Source organism: Lactuca serriola, chromosome 8 (genome assembly GCF_051521515.1).
Source record: "Lactuca serriola cultivar US96UC23 chromosome 8, Lser_US96UC23_V15, whole genome shotgun sequence".
Taxonomy (NCBI): domain Eukaryota; kingdom Viridiplantae; phylum Streptophyta; class Magnoliopsida; order Asterales; family Asteraceae; genus Lactuca; species Lactuca serriola.
Genome location: NC_136415.1, coordinates 111323499 through 111336619, shown reverse-complemented (window position 1 = coordinate 111336619; position 13121 = coordinate 111323499). Strand labels below are relative to the sequence as shown.

The following is a 13121-nucleotide window of genomic DNA, read 5'->3' as shown; positions in this document are numbered from 1 at the left end:
GTTGTTAGGTGTATGTTAGTGAGCTAGACGTATTTTAACTGATGTATATATTCTTTGTATTCTGGAAGATTCAATAAAAAAAATTAGTCACCTTTCTTTCATTTCTCAAAATTTGATATGGTATCAGAGCATATTTTCGTATGCGTTTGATTTTTGTTTAAAGATTCATCTTCTTCATTTTGTTGTTCATCAAATTCATCTCACTCTGTTTTCTGCAATTCATCGAAAATGTCAACACCAAATCAAATCAACAATCAATCTTCTCAAAACATATATTCAAACAATGATCCATTCTTTATTCACCATTCTGATAATCCTGGATCAATTTTAGTCTCTTAAATTCTTACCGGAGAAAACTATGGAGCATGGAGCAGAGCCATGACTATCGCTCTATCGGTGAAGAATAAAATTTATGTCATCGATGGAACAATTATTCAACCACCTGCAACAGATGTAGATCGTTTCAAATCATGGACTCGAAGCAATAACATCGTGATTCCTGGACTCTTAATTCAATTTCAAAAAAAATATATGCTTCGGTGATCTATCTCAAAACTGCACATGATATCTGGAGAGAACTTAAGGAGCGTTTTCAGCAAAGTAATGGTCCTTGAATTTTTCAGATCAAGCGTTAGATAATGAATGTTACTCAAGGAAGTGATACTGTAATCAAAATTGTACTTGTGGTTTATGCATTTGTGGTGGGGCAAAGGAAGTCGAGCAATATATGATGTTTTTGATGGGCTTGAACGATGATTATGTTCAAATTCGTGGTCAAATGTGTTGATGGATCCAATTCCAAAGGTCAATCGTATTTTCTGACTCATGATTCAAGAAGAGTGCCAAAGAAACATTACTATTGGTCAAATATCACAAGCAACAATGACATTTAATGTCAGAGACAATAATAGTAGTGACAATGACAGATCAAGATCCTATAATCAAAATTAGAAAAGTTTTAAGAAGAATCAAGTGTTTTGTTCTCATTGCAAAAAGGCAGGACACATTCAAGACAAATGTTACAGACTTCATGGTTTTCCCCCATGGATTCAAATTCACAAACAACAACAACAATGATAACAGGTAAAATTCTATATCTGTGTCTAACACAAATTCTGAAAGAAGTAACAACACAAAAGTTAATGAAGCTGTTACAGGTCTAACTGATGCACAATGTTAACAATTCATTGCTATGCTTTCAGACAAACTTGCTTCTTCCAATGCTGTTTCTACTTCCTATGGCTTCAAAGCAGGTACTCACTATATTTGAATTCATGTTCTGGAAATCATACATCAAATATTTGGATAATAGATTCAGGAGCAACCAAGCATATATGTTATGATCAAAACTGTAACACCCCAAAATACAAGCCAAAATTTTCATTTTAAATTAAACACTTTACAAAACATTTGAAAATAAACAACATTCGATCCTATCATTTCTTAAAACATGTTACGTGTCTGAAAGCCAAAATATGAAATCAACCATAGTGTCAGAGTACAAATCCCAAAACAATATCATAGTGCGGAAGATAAGATGTGTGTATGATGTGCCGCTACCACGCCAGCTCCTTCCCCTTCGCCGAAGAGGTACCTGCAACCAAAACTATAAACCGTAAGCACAAAGCTTAGTGAGTTCCCCCAACGTACCACATACCAAACAATCACATGACATACATACTGCCAGACAATTATGGGGTGCCCGACTCACCCGGTACAACCATTCTGGGGTGCCGACATACCTGTGCGGCCATTCTGGGGTGCCGTCCTACCCGTGTCAAGCCATTCTGAGGTGCTGACCTACCCATGTCAAGCCATTCTGGGGTACTGACCTACCCGTCGGTCCTAACAACCGATCTTGGGGACTATTCCCCTCCTGCTACCGCTATCTCATATATCACATCAAGCCAGCATATAAACATATAATCACATACTGACAGACAAATCTGGGGTGCCTGACCTACCCTTCGGTCCTGACAACCGATCTCTACTACTATCGTATATCAAGCTAGCATACAACATATCAGGTAGTAGCAAACCTAGATGATATCTTGAAGACAAATCATCTAACATACAACTCCTACTGGTGGGCCGACATTGTGGCTGTAGACCCACCGCTACTGGAAGGTAACTCACCTCGAAGTAGCTGCTGATCTGCATGGGAACTGTCTGTCTGCTGCTGCGCTCCGGAAATCCTCCGGCTGCAATTCCCACGAAATACTCAATCAAACACTGCTAACCGCCCTTAGGGTAAAATGACCATTTTACCCCTAACCAAGTCAAAAGTCAAAGTCAAAGTCAGCTTCTAGTTGACCTGACTCGCCGAGTTGGCTCGCTAACTCGTCAAGTCCCTATCCAGTCGATTGTCCTTACTCTCGTCCCTACTCATCGAGTTAGGCATGACTCGACGAGTTCTCCTTCCATACAGATATCCAATAGTCCTTCATTCGACTCGCCGAGTTGTATGAACAACTCGTTGAGTTCATCTTCATCCGATGAACACTCTGGTCTGTGACTCGCCGAGTTGTATGAACAACTCGTCGAGTCTGTTCTTGAGGCAAGAAGGTTGCCTTGGACTCGCTGAATCAGGGCATTGACTCGCCGAGTCCCTCCATTACTGAGTCTAGCTTCCGATTCACTGAGTCCACTTATAGCTCACTGACCCCACTCGGCATAACTCAAAAGGGGAAAAATCGGGGACTCGCAACTCAACTCGCCGAGTCCAAAGAACGACTCGCCGAGTCGCATGCATGCAATTACTATATACTCGATTCTGCTTGAATCCGGTGCATTCCATTCATGGATTTGGGTTCTTAGGGCTTGATTAACACGTAAAGTTTCCAACTTTACGTGTAAATAAACACCGATGAAGGTTTTAGAGCTCAAAATGCACTAAAAGGGTAGATCTAGGGCTTTCATGCAATATGGCTCCATAAAGGCAGTAGATCCAAGCTCCTAGAGCCCAATCATGCCTAGATCTGAAGTCCCTTAATACTATAAGCTCATTACTCAAAGATCAAGACTAGAAGAGGCCTTAAAATGAGTATCTTAAGCTCTTAATGAGATAATAATGAAGGAACAGAGAGGGTTTCGAGTCTAATACCTCTAGAAGCTCTGAAATGGCACAAAGATTCTGGATCTTCTTCCTCTCCTCTTGATCTACCTTCTTCTTCTCTCCAAAACTTCAAGGAATTGCACCAAAAGCACTCAAATTACTAAAAGAAGGGTTAGGGCTTCGAGAGGGGGTGTTTTGGACTCAATGGGGGCCGTTATGAGGCACAAAACGATGTTTAAATAGGGTGCAACCCTTTGAAATTAGGGTTTCTTCCAGACTGGCGGACTTGCCGAGTCCAGGATATGGACTCGTTGAGTCGCCAACTTAAACATGCTCGATATCCCGACCCTACTCGGCGAGTCGGGCCTACAACTCGCTGAGTTCCAGCTAAAAATGCAAAAATACTTAGTTTAAATTACATACCAGGAACCAGGTGCTACAAAAACTTATTTGTTAAAACTCAAAAAGTTTTTAACACAAGAGTTAAATTGTCGAATCAAGTACTTATTCAAGTCAATCTCATGGGAAATATACAACTCAATGAACATCTGATCTTGAAAGATGTCTTATATATGCCACAATTTGAATTAAATCTCATATCGGTTACTTCTTTGACTCAAGATAGAAGTATTATGGTTGGTCTTTATTATGACAATGCAATAATCCAACAAATGAGAAACAGCAAGATGATTGGCAGGGGTAGTGTTCAAGAAGGATTATATGTGTTGGATAATGAATTGATTAATGCTTCTATCGACACCATTTCATTGCAGCAGTGGCATCAACAATTTGGGCATCCATCAAATAAAAAACTCAAGTTGCTTAGTCGTGAGTTGTTTTTGAATAAAGGAGTTGATAAACATGTATGTTTGGTTTGTCCTTTAGCAAAACAAAAACGTTCTGCTTTTGTATCATATAACAACTTTGTTGATAAACCTTTTCATTTGATTCATTGTGATCTATGGGGTCCTTATCATCAAAAATCTTATCAAGGGCATAGATATTTTGTAACCATTGTTGATGATCATTCAAGGTTTACATGGATATACTTGATCAAACACAAGTTAGAAGTTCAAACCATTATTCCAAAATTCTTTGCTATGGTTGAAAATCAGTTTGATACAAAAATTAAGATTTTTAGATCTGACAATGCAAAGGAATTGCAATTTGTTGATTTTTTCAATACAAAATGAGTCATTCATCAATTTTCTTGTGTACAAACACCACAATATAATTATGTGGTTGAGAGAAAGCATCAACACTTATTAAATGTGGCACGTCCTTTGTTTTTTCAATCCAAGATACCTTCTGACTATTGGACCGAATGTGTATCTTGTGCCACTTATTTGATAAACAAAACTCCTTCTAAAGTTTTAAACCATATTTCTCCTTATGAAAAAATATATGGTCAACAACCTGATTACTTAGGTCTTCAGTCTTTTGGATGTCTTGCATTTGCTTCTACTTTGAAAGTTTCAAGAACAAAGTTTGATCCTAGAGCATCCACATGCTTATTTCTTGGTTATCCTATAGGGGTAAAAGGGTACAAATTACTTGATTTAGTTACTAAACAAGTGTTTATTTCAAGAGATGTCAATTTTCATGAAGATATTTTTCCCTTCACCCATTCTGATTACAATACCCAAAATAAATTTTTTGATTCATTTACCATCCCAGTTGTTGATGAATCTGAATTTGTTTCTCCTTCTATTTCTACTCAAAATGAGGCTACTCGTACACCACTTACTCCACCTGTTTCACTTGTGCATAAAAGACCTATCAAAATTCGTAACAAGCCATCTTATCTTCAAGATTACCATTGCCAGTTATTACAAAATGACATAGTACCTCATAAAAATCCAAATACCCACTTTCTAATGTTCTTTCTTATGACAAGCTTTCTTCAGCTCATAAGGCCTATATCATTTCTCTTTCTACACAAACTGAACCACGTCCTTATTCTGTAGCTATTAAAAGTGTTGAATGGAAACAAGCTATTACTGATGAGCTTAATGAGTAGAAGTTAATGACACTTGGAAAATTCTCCATCTTCCTCATAATAGAAAACCTTTGGGATGTAAGTGGGTCTTCAAAATCAAAAGGAAAGCGGATGACACCATCGAAAGATATAAAACACGCTTTGTGGCCAAGGGTTTTAATCAATTAGAAGGAATTGATTTTTTAGACACATACTCTCCTGTAGCAAAGTTGGTTACAGTGAAAATGATGTAGGCCATAGCTGCTCAACAATCTTGGACTTCAATCCAACTTGATGTCAATAACGCATTTTTAAATGGCGATTTGGAAGAGGATGCTTACATGGAGATTCCTAAAGGTTACTTTGTTTCTTCTAAAAATGACCATTCCATCCCTTTGGTTTGTAAGCTACAACAATCATTATATGGCCTTCGACAAGCGTCTCGTCAATGGTATTCAAAATTTTCAACTTTTCTTTTAAATCAAGGTTTCACTCAATCAAAAGCTGACTATTCATTATAATTCAAAGGAAGTGGTTCTTCCTATGTTTCCCTTCTTGTATATGTTGATGATATAGTGATTACAGGGGCTTCTGTTGAAGGACTTCATGCTCTTAAGCAAAGTTTAAGTCAACAATTCAAGCTAAAAGATTTGGGTAATCTAAAACTATTTTTGGGACTTGAAATTGCAAGATCCAAAAATTGCATTTTCATTTCTCAAAGGAAATATGCTTTGGATTTACTTGATGATACAAGATTTCTAGCTTCCAAACCGGTTTCTTATCCAATGGATCCTAAGCTCAAAAGTTCAAACTTTCAAGGTCCTCCTGTTTTTGATCCATCACAATATCAAAGGTTGATTGGGAGGCTTTTATATTTGACTATAACTCGGCCCGGCATTTCTAACGATTTCAATTGATTAAGTCAATTTGTTACAAATCCTAAACAACCACATTTACAAGCTGCTCATCACTTGTTAAGGTTCATCAAATAAAATCCTGGTCAAGGTCTTCTCTTTTCCACAAAATCTTCAATGCAATTACGAGCTTTTAGTGATTCAGATTGGGCTGGTTGTATTGATATAAGACGATCTGTGACTGGTTTCTGTGTTTTCCTTGGTGATTCTTTAATATCGTGGAAATCAAAGAAACAAACTATTGTGTCCCGTTCTTCGACTGAAGCAGCATACCGCGCCATTGCTGCTACCACTTGTGAACTCGTTTGGCTTCGACATTTACTCAATGATGTTGGTTTTATTACATCATCTTCATTGATTTTCTGTGATAATGATTCAGCCATCCAACTAGCAAACAATCTTACTTTTCACTAACGTACAAAGCATATCGAGATCGATTGTCATTTCATTCGTGATAAGGTGCTAGATAAAACAATTCGTCTCATGCCTATTCATACAAATTCACAGCTCGTTGACTTGTTGACTAAACCATTACCTCGATCGAAACTCTTACCACTTATATCCAAGATGGTTCTTCACTCCACTACAAATCCATCTTGAGGGGGGGTAAATGATTATTTATTAACGGTAGGTTTTTTTTTTTTTTTTTTTTCATTAGTAGTTTCCGTTAGTATAGATATTGTTAGAAGTTGTTAGGTGTATGTTAGTGAGCTAGGCATATTTTAACTGATCTATATATTCTTTGTATTCAGTAGGATTCAATAAGAAAATTAATAACCTTTCTTTCATTTCTCAAAATTTGATAGAAACAACTAATATATTAACTTTAATATATTCTTATAAATAAAATAATTAAATATAGAAAATTATTTCGGGACTTCTATAGGATATTTGGGATGGAATTCCTCGATCTGTCCCTGCCCCTTAAAACTAAATGGGGGTAAAACACACCCGCTCTTGAACCCAAACCAAAAAACATTGTAAAAGAACTCTCACGGAAAGTGGTTCCATAGGGTTTTTGACATCTCTATTTTTTACCCAATCATTATGTACGCAATCTTGATTATCTCACTTGCATACTTGCTCAATGCCATATCTCGAATAAATGATAAAATAAATTTTAAAAAAATGTGCTTTTTAAGCTCACAAAATGACAAATTTCCCTATACAGATTCATATCTAATTTACCTCAAAATAAAAAAAGTTCAGATAAATCAAAGTATCATATAGGAAGCAAGTGAAATATAAATTAAAAGAAATTTTGATAAATTAAAACGGAAAATGAAAGATCCCAAAAATAAGAGATAGAGAGAAGAAAGTACACGAAGAAGCAATACTTGGGCATCCAAGTGATACATACATTATATCAATCAAAAAATCCAAAATTGGTCGGCGTCAAGTTCAACATTTTGGAAGATCGGCCGGCGGAGGTGGCAGCTTCTGATTTGGATGCTTTCCGTCGTTAACCACCCATGCCATCCTCAATCCCCACGTCAAGTGAATCTCGATATGACAATGCATGAACCACACTCCTGTTACACACAAAGATCGTCGTTAAATCTATTATTTCGGATGTATATATTTTTGTATCAACTTGCCGATAAATTAGTGTTGGAATTCACCTGGGTTATCGGCTCGAAACCGGACTGCCACCCATCCACCGGAGGGCACGCCGACGGTGTTTCTTTCAACGGGATCAACGAGGTTGAAAGTGGATGGGTCTGTAGTCGAGTTGAAGTTCCCGGAGCCTTGGCCGACGACGAAGAAGTTGAATCCGTGAAGATGTAGAGGATGATTTTCTCCTCCGAGAGTGCTGGTTCCTTGCATCACTAGCTCCACAGTGGTGTTGAATGGCAGAACCACCACTTTGGTGCCGTTAACCACCATGGTGTTATTCGGTGGGGTGCCCGTATAATTGAATTGACTGAGAGGAGTGGTAGGGAAATCTGTTGTGTAAACCCCTTTTGATTGTCGGAAGAAATGGGCCTGAAGAAATGCGGTCGTCGGCATCACGAAGGATATGTTGTTTATGCTGGCTGCAAATTTTGTGCCGTTGGGTCCTTGACATGTTTGGTTTGCCGGGCATGGGTTGGTTCCCAGGCCGAGGGCAAAGAAAAACCGCCGTTGAATCGTCTGCGGAACAGTCACCGGAAACCTGGAGCTACCCAAACTACGCAGGCTGTTTGTCCAATTGGCAACATACGCGGTGGCGTTGATTGGCGGGAATTGTGGAAGAGGAAGAGATTGAATGGAAGAGTCGCCGTGGGTAATTTGACTACCTCCATATTCAAGAACTCCGATGACGGTGGTGTTGTCAAACGTCCCAGAGGCTGCCGTTGAATACGGTCTAGCAGCCATCAAGAATTTATCGTTGGAATTATGGCTTTTGGTTTTTAAAAGAACATCAGTAGTTTGCCCAGGTGCGATGAATATTGTATCTGTTTTAAATGGTTTCACGTAACTTGCATCTGTGACAACGACTGTAAATGTATGATTTGCAATTTTGAAGAAAAGCTCGTCGTTGAGTGCAGCATTGATCAATCGAAGAAGATATGTCTTGTTGGGCTTCACTTTAAGCCTATACATTTCTATATAAGCAATATACAAATTGTGAGTTCACTCGTCAGTCTTCATTTTTTGAAAACGATATGTGTTACACACTACTTTTAAATATTTCACATTAAATAGAAACTTTTGGCCTAGTATAAGAGACCTTTTGATGAGCAATTTATTGTTGGACCCGGGAATCCGTTAATAGTATAAGCGTCTGAACTATTTGGACCAGCTCCGGTCTGAATCGCCTGACTGACCACAGCTTCTGGATCAACCTTCCACCATTCTCCTATTATATGAAGACAACATCAAAACATCGGTAATTTTGAATGGATATAATATATTGCAAAAGCAAAAGACTTTGTGTAAGTAATTTACCAAATATGATCGGGACTTCCTTGTATGGTTTGACAAACGGGTACGATTCATTATGTTTAGGGAGAATGATGATCGGGCCATATAAGGTAGCCCTAATCCATGAAACATGGGCATGATACCATAATGTTCCAATTTGGCCCGTAATGGTAAAGTTGTAAACGTATGATCGACCCGTTTGAATCGGGCATTGGGTGATGTATGCCGGCCCATCAGCCCATCCACTTTGAAGTTGCCGAACTCCATGCCTACCCGAAACACAGACAAAATTAAGGCAACTCCAATAATAAACAAATTGGAAACAATATATACAAGAATGCATATATACCAATGTATTGTGATATTGTTTGGAACATGATTGACCACTTTTATGACCACACGATCCCCTTCCCTAGCAATAATCCGAGGCCCCGGGAATTTCCCGTTCACAGTTATTACACTCTTTGTCTCGCACAATCGAGTAATATTTCGCATTTGTATCTAAAATAAAATAAAAAAGTGTGTTGTACATGTATGTTATATGCATCAAATCAAACATAGAATGTTATAAAAGTTGCTAACATTAAACGTATAGTGCCTAGTAATGCTATTGCCACCAGTTTTTGCTGCTATTACTCCAGGATACATGTAAAGAATGCATATAATAAAGAGCAAGAAACTCAAGAAAGATGAAGGATGAAAAGGCACCCCCATGACTTCTGTTTTTTGCTGGGAAATGAAAATATGACAGAAAAGACTGAGAGAGGGTTTTTATAGGCATAGAAATTAAAAGTGTGGGTAGTTTAGGTACAAGCTTCTACTGCACATCATTTTTCCAAAAAAGCACTTGTTCACCTACTGTATGGTGGTTGAAGAATGTGGAGTGTTGTCGAGGTCAAATTTAGGTACTTTTGACTAGCTTGTCTTATGTTGTCATCTCCAAATATATGTCCCAATGTTTGGCTGATAGCCCTTCTTAGGAACTCCTACATTATCTTAAATGAACCCGCAGGAGTGTAAGCGTAGTGTGTGCATGTGTTAGACCTTGACACATGTCTCATTATGTTCCGTTTTTTCTAACAACACTCAAAAAGATATATTTAATTATGTATAAAAGTCTAAGATTATTACAAAATATCATCAGTACTTTTTTCATATACTTAAGACATTTTGAGCCGTTAAAAAGAAAATAAATAAATAAAAATTACTCTTTGTAGTTTGTACGAATGTATTATGGTTAGTCCAACGTTGTTGGATCATTGCTAGCCTGCCCACTCCTTTTTGTAATATGTATATGTATTTTGATCCCATTATTGAAAATACACTCTAATATGGTACCGTATATAATATCATTTTATCTTTTTTCTCGATTCTTGACCGCCATTGTTGCCATTGACAACCTCCTCTTGTCCCTTACTGTCGTCGCCACTTGAGATCAACCTTCATCACATTTCACTACAAGAATTGACCTTTATACCGACGACTTTTAGAAACCCTATACAAACGACAAGTCGTCGGAAAAACATATACTGACGACAAGTCGTCAACAAGTGGAAAAAGTCGTCGGGATTGGTACCCACTATACTGACAACATGTCGTCTACTCAACGTCCGTTGGAACTTATATTCGGAAAAAAAAATTATTACTCATTTGTACCGACGACAAGACGCCGACATAGGTCAACTCTATATCAACGGCATGTCGTCGGGATAAGGACATGTTGACTCTATAATAGGGATGATATGTCATCGACACAAGTTTGTAACTGTTTTTACAATTTGAGCTATAGCGACGACATGTCGTTGGTATAGGTCAAAACCATTTTTACAATTTAGACCTATAGGGTGCGTTTAGTTGGCAGGAAATGAAAGGAATTTTAGGGAAAAGGATTCTAATTCCCTCAAATTCATGCGTTTTGTTGGACTTAATGGAGGGAAAAGGATTCCTAAATGAAATAAACTTTCCACCATATGGTGGAAAGTGAATTCATTCCAAAGTTGGATGGAAAACATTTCTTCTCATCAAGGAAAGTGGCAGATTACAAAAATATCATTTGTACTTATCAAAAAAACCCACCACTACCACCACCACCACCATCACTATCATTGACCACCACCACCGCCACTACCGCCGCCGCCACCACCGCCACCGCCATGACCACCACCGTCGCCGCCACCACCACCCACCATCACCGTCGCTGCCACCACTACCATTGCCACCGCCACTACCACCCTACCTCCGACGCCACCATCACTGCCAGGACCACCACCGCCAGGACCACCACCCACCGCCACTACCTCTGACGCCACCACCACCCACTACCACCATCGCCGCCATCGCCGCCGACCACCAGTACCACCGCCATGATCACCACCATCGCTGACACCACCACCCACCAGCACTGTCGCCGCCAGCACCCACCGCCATTACCTCCGAAGCCACCACCACTACCATCATCGTCGTTACCACCATCGTGGCCACCACCGACCGCCACTGCCACTGCCACCATCACCATCACCGTCGTCGTTGTCGCCACCAGCTGCCACTGCCACCATCACCACCACTTTCGTCACCACAATCAATGCCACCACCATCGTCGTCGCCACCCACCACTGTCGCCGCTACCACCGCCACTGCCCTCACCACTACTGCCACCACCGCCAAAATTTTACCGTTTTTATATTTTTCATAATGTATCTTACCATATAATTTAGAAAACAATGTAAAATTAAGCAAAACATGCAAAAAGGGTAATTATGTTATTTTACATGAATTCCGTTTCCATTTCCTACGAACCAAACAGAATCTGGAATTAATTCCAATTCCATTTCCTGCCAACCAAACAGCATATGGAATTGGATTCAAATTCCTGACAGATTCCTTTTCCAATTCCAATTCCAATTTCTTCAGCAACATTCTGCGAACCAAACAGCACCATAGTTTTCGATATAGCATGCATTTTTTTTTCTTTTTAATATTTTTCATAGATTCTGTAATTATCAAACCTGTTTTTAAAACAAATCCAAGCAATAAGCAACATAATTCCATCACTAAATAAACATAACAAACACATATAGTTCAAATTCAAGACTTAAAGTCTAAATATATACCACAATGATATACAACACAAAAATAAAAGTCTTCAACAAAAATGGTTCAAATGACAAAAATGATCAATCATCATCACCTTCTCCCGTGTCTCTTCGGTTTCATCAGTCTTGTAGGTTTGTTCGGGGTATTTCCTGAAAACATATTGGGATTAAATTGAAATTGTGACATTGGTGGTGATTGAGGGTTATGAATTACAACCGCCAATAAGTCATTATTCCTTCTTTTCTTTTTCTTTTTTTGCATTTTTTTAAGTATCGTTGCATTTGTTAGGTTAATGCAATAATTTAGGAATCATGTAACATTCTAAAATTTATGACCGAGTTTTTAAATTAATAAAGTAAATAAATGAAAAATAATTTCTATAGTTAAATCATCAAGAGATAATCATATCATTAGTTGATATGAAGTTGAGAAGTTTAGAACTGAAAGTAATAACATTATAAAGGTTAAAGGGCCAAAAGTATCAAAAAAGTATCAAACTAGCAAAGTTAGTTGACCAAAGGGTTGACTTAGTTAGTGGAAAGGACTACACAAGTTAAATAATGGATGAAGAAGTGTTTACTATGCCAAAACTTAAGTTAAAATCAATAGGGATAATGACTTTAAAAGATAATATATTTTTCGATTTGTACACATTTAGTCACTGAGTTATTTTTTTCGTCCAAATTTACCCCTTCAATTTGTTAAACTGTATGCATTTAGTTTTTATGACTGGTTACTCCAGGTTAGCCGGTAAAAATGAGTTAATAGGGTAATATATTTCTTATTTTGTACATATTTAGTCCTTAATATGTTTGTACACATTTAGTCCTTAATATTTTTTTAATTCAAAATTCAGTACTTATGAATGATTTCTTTAGGTTTTTCTCACAAGGGACAATCGTTGATGAGGTGTTTAGGGCTGTTGATGCTTATGTCCATCGCGATCTCGACTGTTTGGTTGTGTAGGTCTTGTGGTTAGGTTTAGGTCTTATTTTCTGAACGTCGTAACTTTTTCATATGATATCAGATTTTAACGGTCTTCATATCCACGTGTTCGTTTTTTTAGTCTACTACAACTTTCGTTAATATTACTCCCGTTAAAATGTAATATATTTTTACATATAATTTTATAAAAAAACATCTATACATGCATTCATAAAAACCGTATGAATAT

The 13121-nt window shown here is 37.9% G+C and overlaps 1 protein-coding gene across 1 annotated transcript; it reads right to left on the bottom strand.

Annotated features, from left to right (window-relative positions):
• Positions 1-7178: 7178 nt before the first annotated feature.
• On the bottom strand, positions 7179-9568 carry LOC145066205 (laccase-2-like). The gene is made up of 6 exons (XM_079013415.1): positions 9437-9568; positions 9204-9355; positions 8879-9123; positions 8661-8789; positions 7570-8535; positions 7179-7479 (listed from the first exon to the last, which is right to left on the bottom strand). The coding sequence occupies exons 1-6, from the start codon at positions 9566-9568 to the stop codon at positions 7349-7351; spliced, it is 1755 nt and encodes a 584-aa protein (XP_078869541.1). The 3' UTR covers positions 7179-7348.
• Positions 9569-13121: the final 3553 nt, after the last annotated feature.

Bases quoted from the DNA above. Each gene is read 5' to 3' on its own strand.
- LOC145066205 (XM_079013415.1), bottom strand. From the start codon at position 9,568: ATGGGGGTGCCTTTTCATCCTTCATCTTTCTTGAGTTTCTTGCTCTTT. The intron at 9,124-9,203 runs GTATATATGCAT...TGTTTCGGGTAG, and splicing joins AACAATATCACAATACATTG to GCATGGAGTTCGGCAACTTC. The intron at 8,536-8,660 runs GTCTCTTATACT...TTGCTTATATAG, and splicing joins AATAAATTGCTCATCAAAAG to AAATGTATAGGCTTAAAGTG.